The sequence below is a fragment of the Phasianus colchicus genome, chromosome 1 (genome assembly GCF_987193195.1).
Source record: "Phasianus colchicus chromosome 1, bPhaCol1.hap1.1, whole genome shotgun sequence".
NCBI lineage: Eukaryota > Metazoa > Chordata > Aves > Galliformes > Phasianidae > Phasianus > Phasianus colchicus.
Window position 1 is genome coordinate 162,392,883 of NC_143436.1, and position 6,856 is coordinate 162,399,738.

General features: G+C 40.2%; 1 protein-coding gene across 1 annotated transcript; it reads right to left on the reverse strand.

Annotated features, from left to right (window-relative positions):
• Positions 1-4,691: 4,691 nt before the first annotated feature.
• On the reverse strand, positions 4,692-6,205 carry LOC149920209 (syncytin-2-like). The gene has a single exon (XM_090145662.1). The coding sequence runs from the start codon at positions 6,203-6,205 to the stop codon at positions 5,237-5,239; it is 969 nt and encodes a 322-aa protein (XP_090001788.1). The 3' UTR covers positions 4,692-5,236.
• Positions 6,206-6,856: the final 651 nt, after the last annotated feature.

Consider the following 6,856-nt stretch of genomic DNA (forward strand, 5'->3'; position numbering starts at 1 on the left):
AGGGAAGGGAAGGGAAGGGAAGGGAAGGGAAGGGAAGGGAAGGGAAGGGAAGGGAAGGGAAGGGAAGGGAAGGGAAGGGAAGGGAAGGGAAGGGAAGGGAAGGGAAGGGAAGGGAAGGGAAGGGAAGGGAAGGGAAGGGAAGGGAAGGGAAGGGAAGGGAAGGGAAGGGAAAAAGAAAAGAAAAGGAAAGGAAAGGAAGGGAAAGGAAGGGAAAGGAAGGGAAAGGAAAGGAAAGGAAAGGAAAGGAAAGGAAAGGAAAGGAAAGGAAAGGAAAGGAAAGGAAAGGAAAGGAAAGGAAAGGAAAGGAAAGGAAAGGAAAGGAAAGGAAAGGAAAGGAAAGGAAAGGAAAGGAAAGGAAAGGAAAGGAAAGGAAAGGAAAGGAAAGGAAAGGAAAGGAAAGGAAAGGAAAGGAAAGGAAAGGAAAGGAAAGGAAAGGAAAGGAAAGGAAAGGAAAGGAAAGGAAAGGAAAGGAAAGGAAAGGAAAGGAAAGGAGGAAAGGAGGAAAGATGATCACGGATGCAAAATAACAGAAAATGCTTTGTGACAGAATTTTTCATTATTATAAGCTGGGTTGTAACTATATGCCTACAACTTGAATACAGGAGCAGCTAAATACTACTCTTCCTTCTTATTTTTCTTTTCACTACATCTAATGACAGCAAAACTCATTACTTCAATTCTAAGAAAAATAGGAAAATTCAAAAAGTTATGATCTTGTCCTCATGTCCCAGAAGCTGTGAACATTCCCCTTATTCTAGTATTTCCTGCTACTCCAAATATAATAGTCAATGACAAAACAAGTGGTAAGAGTGAATTTTGGTCAATTGATCACAGGGAACTCATAAGACCACAAGGAATCTTAAATCGCTCTCTTCATTTAGAGAAAAAGTCAAGCAAAGCTTAGTACTGACCTTGACAAAAAGAAGAAAAAAAGAAGGTGAAAAAAGGCACCTTTCCTGACTTCTTCTGACTCTAGAAACTTTAAAAATTCAGTCCATTTGAAGAGCTATGTATCTTTCAGGAGTAAATGTTCTATGGAAGAAAAGACGTTGAAAAGAATAATTGGACCTTAAGCATTTACTGAAAGGGAAAGGTGTCTGGGTTGGGAAAAGAAAAAAGATTATAGAAATGATATAAGGAAACTGAAAAATTGGAATACTTCTTATGGAGCCAGTGTTGTCATGTTTCTTAAGGAAATTTTGCTTTACAATGACTGTTAATTTCCATTTTTTTAATATTTCTCTGTTCCTTATCCCTTTAAGGACTTATTCTTTTCATTTCTTTCCCTCTTTCCCTCTTTCCCTCCTTTTTTCTTTCTTTCTTTCTTTCTTTCTTTCTTTCTTTCTTTCTTTCTTTCTTTCTTTCTTTCTTTCTTTCTTTCTTTCTTTCTTTCCTTCTTTCCTTCTTTCCTTCTTTCCTTCTTTCCTTCTTTCCTTCTTTCCTTCTTCCTTCCTTCCTTCCTTCCTTCCTTCCTTCCTTCCTTCCTTCCTTCCTTCCTTCCTTCCTTCCTTCCTTCCTTCCTTCCTTCCTTCCTTCCTTCCTTCCTTCCTTCCTTCCTTCCTTCCTTCCTTCCTTCCTTCCTTCCTTCCTTCCTTCCTTCCTTCCTTCCTTTCTTTCTTTCTTTCTTTCTTTCTTTCTTTCTTTCTTTCTTTCTTTCTTTCTTTCTTTCTTTCTCTTTTCTCTTTTCTCTTTTCTCTTTTCTCTTTTCTCTTTTCTCTTTCTCTTTTCTTTTCTTTTCTTTTCTTTTCTTTTCTTTTCTTTTCTTTTCTTTTCTTTTCTTTTCTTTTCTTTTCTTTTCTTTTCTTTTCTTTTCTTTTCTTTTCTTTTCTTTTCTTTTCTTTTCTTTTCCTTTCCTTTCCTTTCTTTTCCTTTCTTTTCCTTTCTTTTCCTTTCTTTTCTTTTCTTTTCTTTTCTTTTCTTTTCTTTTCTTTTCTTTTCTTTTCTTTTCTTTTCTTTTCTTTTCTTTTCTTTTCTTTTCTTTTCTTTTCTTTTCTTTTCTTTTCTTTTCTTTTCTTTTCTTTTCTTTTCTTTTCTTTTCTTTTCTTTTCTTTTCTTTTCTTTTCTTTTCTTTTCTTTTCTTTTCTTTTCCTTTCTTTTCCTTTCTTTTCCTTTCTTTTCCTTTCTTTTCCTTTCTTTTCCTTTCTTTTCCTTTCTTTTCTTTTCTTTTCTTTTCTTTTCTTTTCTTTTCTTTTCTTTTCTTTTCTTTTCTTTTCTTTTCTTTTCTTTTCTTTTCTTTTCTTTTCTTTTCTTTTCTTTTCTTTTCTTTTCTTTTCTTTTCTTTTCTTTTCTTTTCTTTTCTTTCTTTTCTTTCTTTTCTTTTCTTTTTCTAAGTAAAAGAGACCAAATGGAAGTAGATATTGGCTCATTTTAAACTTAATGTCTTGAAAAGAATATTATGCATGTGCATTTAACTGAAATGTAGGTCTCCATGAGTAACTTTCTATTTGAACATATCTGCCAATACAGTGTTATAATCTGTTGGTAAATAGAATACAGCTGGCCATGGAGAGATAACACCTGAATAAGGATACATTACTGGAATTCAGAATTACTAACTGAATCCAACTTGAATCTTTTTGAAAACTAGGAAATTAGAAAATATTTAATAGGACTTAATAAGTCCTTTGGTGTATGTCGAAGGAGTGGGAGCACAGGTAGTGTTCTCCTCAGTCCTCCTAGTTAGATTAACCCAGGAAGAAGGAGGAGAGCAAACCCCGGAGGCCATCTGATAAAGGGGAGCCAGTGGATGAGGCCTTCTTGATTCATCTATAATGGGAGTCATGCTCACAGGGTCTCATCCTGATGGATCGGGATGGGGGGAATTTCAACCAATTGGATGTCTGCTGGAAACCATATGGTGAGCAGCAAGTAATGCAGGAGATTCCTAGAATTTGCTGGGGATACATTTCTGGTCCAGGTATTAGACAGACCAAACAGAAGTCTTTACTGAACCTGATGCTCCCTAACACACAGGAGATATGATTAAAGAGGTTAAGATTGGAGGCACTCTGGTTTATAGGGACTGTGTTAAGTTTAAGACTTTTAAGAATACAGATCTGGCAAAGAGTAGAGTCAAGACCTTGAATTTCAGGAGACTGAACTTCCATTTTTTTAAGCAAATGATAGATGGTATTCCCTAGGAAAGTCTCCCTGGAGACAAAGGAATGGAATATTTTTTCTGAGAGCACAACAGTTTTCCACCCCCCGGAATGAGAAATTATGCAGAGGAGGCAAGAAACTAGCATGGTTCAACAAGGACTTGCTGTTCAAATGAAGAGAAAAAATGGAAATGTACAGACAGTGGAAGCAGGTATATGTGGCCTGGAAGGAATACAGGGACACTATCTGGGCATGCATAGTGTTATATAGATCAGGAAAGCCAAGGAGCAAATTGAAATAAATTTGACAAAAATGATGTGAAAAACAACAAGAATGGATTCTATGGGTGCAATGGGTAAAAGAGAAAGGTCGAAGAGTGTATACACCCTCTGATAAATGAAAAGGGAATACTAGCTACAACAGACCAGTTCTTTCAGGACTCTAGGATGAATGTTGTCTGATCCCAAAGGTTTGTACATATTCAGCCTTATGAACTGGTCTCAGGTTTGCCAAGCCACTCTCCATCATATGTGAAAAGTCATGGCATTCAGGTAAAGTCCCTGGTGACTGGGAAAATGAAAACATCACTTCAATTTCTAAGAAAGGAAGAAAGCAAGACCTGGGGAGTTTCAGGCTGGTGAGCCTCACCTCTGTGCTTGGAAAGATCATGAAGCAGATCCTCCTGGAAGCTGTGTTAAGGCACACACAAGCCACCACTTCTTCCCCAAGGCTGACCGTAGCTGACCAAACTGGTGGCATTCTATAATAGAGTGATGGCATCAGTGGACAAAGGAAGGGCAACTGATGTCATCTACCTGGATTTGTGCAAGGTCATGATCCCATACCACATTCTTATCTCTAAGTGGGAGAGATGAAGATTTTAAGGCTAGAGTACTCAGTGGAAAAGGAATTGGTTGGATGATTACAGCCAGAGAGCTCTATTCAGCAGTTCTCTATAGATCAGTGAGCCTCCAGAGAAAGACCAATTCCCTGCTAAAGCAGACTCTCTACAGTATGCTGCATAGGTAGGCACTCAGATGAGTCTTGAACATCTCCAAAGACCAACTCCACAACCTCTCTGGGCAACCTGTTCCATTTCTGTCACTCTCACTGTAAAGAAGATTTTTTCTGCATATTTGTACGGAGCTTTCTGTGTTCCAGATGTTGGCCATTTCTCCTTGTGCAATCACCACATATCATTGAAAACTCTGGCCTCATCCAATGATCTCCCACACTTTAGATATTTAGAAGTGTTAATCAGATACCCTTTCAGTCTTCTTTAGGCTGAACAGACTCAGATGTCTCAGCCTTTCTTCACAAGGGAAATGATTCAGGCCCTCCACTAGACTCTTTCTAGGAGATTCCAGTCTTTTTTGAACTGAGGACCCAAAAAAATGGACACAGTATTCTAAATGTGGCCTTGATTTGCGGAATCAAACTCTCTAACCCATGTAAGGTTATAAGAGCAGGTACGTCTTTATTTCAGCACTGCGCCACACGCTGGGTGCAAGGGGGATCACTCCTCCTAACTTGCACACCAGAAAGTGAGATCCCGTTACATTTATAAGTCAATCCATACATATTTGGGAGTGTTACCCAAGACTCACTAACATATTCATCACCTTTCCGGGAGTTCATTTACATACTGTCCCCCTCCCCAGTGCATGCGCAGCAGCATCCATTGGATGAAGGCCCGACGTCTTCCTCCCCCTCTGGTGGTCGTTCCGGGATGAAGTCAGACGTCTTCCTCGCCATGTCCTTTCGACCTTTGTCCCAGTTTTGGGCTCTTCTCCTGTTCTGCATACCTCAGCAATCTCTAATTCTGCCTATCCTTGCCTCCCCCTCACGTTCTCAGGGGCCCTTTCTGCTGACTAGAGACGGCTGTCTGTTGGGAGCGTATTTTGGGCTAGCAAACGTTAAGCAATAAGTTCCCCTTGAGCTAACAAGAGGTTAAATTAAGAAACGAATTCCCTAAGCTAAGCAATAAATTCCTCCTGAGTTAGCAAGAAGGGTTAAATTACGTGATGCTAATTTCTTTGAGTTAGTAAAACCAAGCAATGTTACAGACCCCCTTTCATCTTTCCCACTTTACTGTCTCAATTCCCCCCTTTTTATTGCAACTTAGCAAATTCTTTCGCTAGATAGCCCCATTTTGGAAAAGGGAGGACTTAAAGTAACTCCCGCTTTCCACCTTTTGTCTCAGCTTATGCATTTTCCATGTTTTGTAACTATTCTTTGGTCCCGATGTTTTACACAGCCATAGTACACACCTCATTGCAATGCATGTTAATGCGAGCAGAAAGATTATGACAATTCCGGATACAAATAGTTTCTTGAGCCAAGCAAAGTTAGGCAGCCAGTTAGTCAGTGTTTCCCATATCCCTTTTAGTCCCTCCATAATTGGGTTGGTTTCTATTTGTATTTCTTGTATATTATCTTTTATCTTCATGAGCCTCTTGTGTATTGACTCTGAGTGGTCCGAAAGGTTAAAGCAACACATTCCACTAAGATCCTCACAACCGTGGCCCTGAGCAAGTAATATGAAATCTATAGCAGCTCGGTTTTGGAGTACTGCGTGGCGTATGTTATCCACATCGTATACCAGATCTGATATTACTGCCGAGGTAAGATTTAATTCTTTTGCTGTAAAGCACGCCAGCCTTTCCAAATCCACGGCATTCTTTGCAGCAAGTATTGGAGTGAAAAAGGTGGCTATTATCCTAGTAGGAGAATTCCAAAATGTAATCTGACTATTGCAGGTTTCCGATAATTGGTGTATGCTCCTGCCGCCCCTATGTGACTTACTGCTTTTCCAAATGGTGCTGTTCAGAAGGTCTCTCATTCTGGGAGCAAACAGGGTTAACTTACCAAGATAACAGGGCCCACCTACTGGCCTTACCGGTATACCAGGCCAGGCTCGATCCCCACATATTAGAAATATCCCGGGTGGCAGTTGTTTTGCTTGCATACTGTTGTTCCACACATTATCCGTTTCTTCTTCACAAGGGAGGCCATTCCCAGATACATAGGTGAAGGTCGAGTCATGGCTTATGCAATTCATGGTCCTCCAAAGTTCTAACTCGTTTTTACCCCAATACTCAGCCATGGAGGCTACACTTGTTGCTGTTTTGCCTCCAAAGTGAAAGCACCGCGTTCTATTTGGGTCACGTCTGGATTCACTGTGCACTACTGATCCCAACAAATCTAACTCCTCTGGGTCTGGACGGCTAATATTCAAACTATTAATTATAACACTCATATGAAAGGCATCTTCTGCCCCCGTATTTGCTTTGTACTTCGGGCAAGTCAGAGTGGATCCTGGGCTTATCCCCAGCGTACCACATAGAGTTGTGAGATTTGCAGACAAGCCCACAGTGTTGCTCACTTAACTTTGGAATACAGACCACTGAAAACCCCATGGAACCCCAATAAGGCATGTTTGGAAGGGGTCTGAGGCTGATTGTAACGCGAGGCAAAAAGACTCTTGGTTAGTTTGGTTAGCCCAAGTAACCCACATGTTAGTTCTAACATTTATGTTATGTATGGCTTCCACTCCCCCTCCTAGCAGTAGTTTCAACAACACCATTATTAATCTTTCAACGTCCCTCATGTTATTGCTTCCTTCGGAGTGCCACTTGGAGGGGTCCCCTGGTCTCCGCAGTCCAAAGTGGTTGAGTCACTTTCTTCAGGCGGGTATGGTGTATCCACGGAATTTGTCCCTCTACTTTAGCTGCTGTGTAGGTGGTCAGGAGTACTT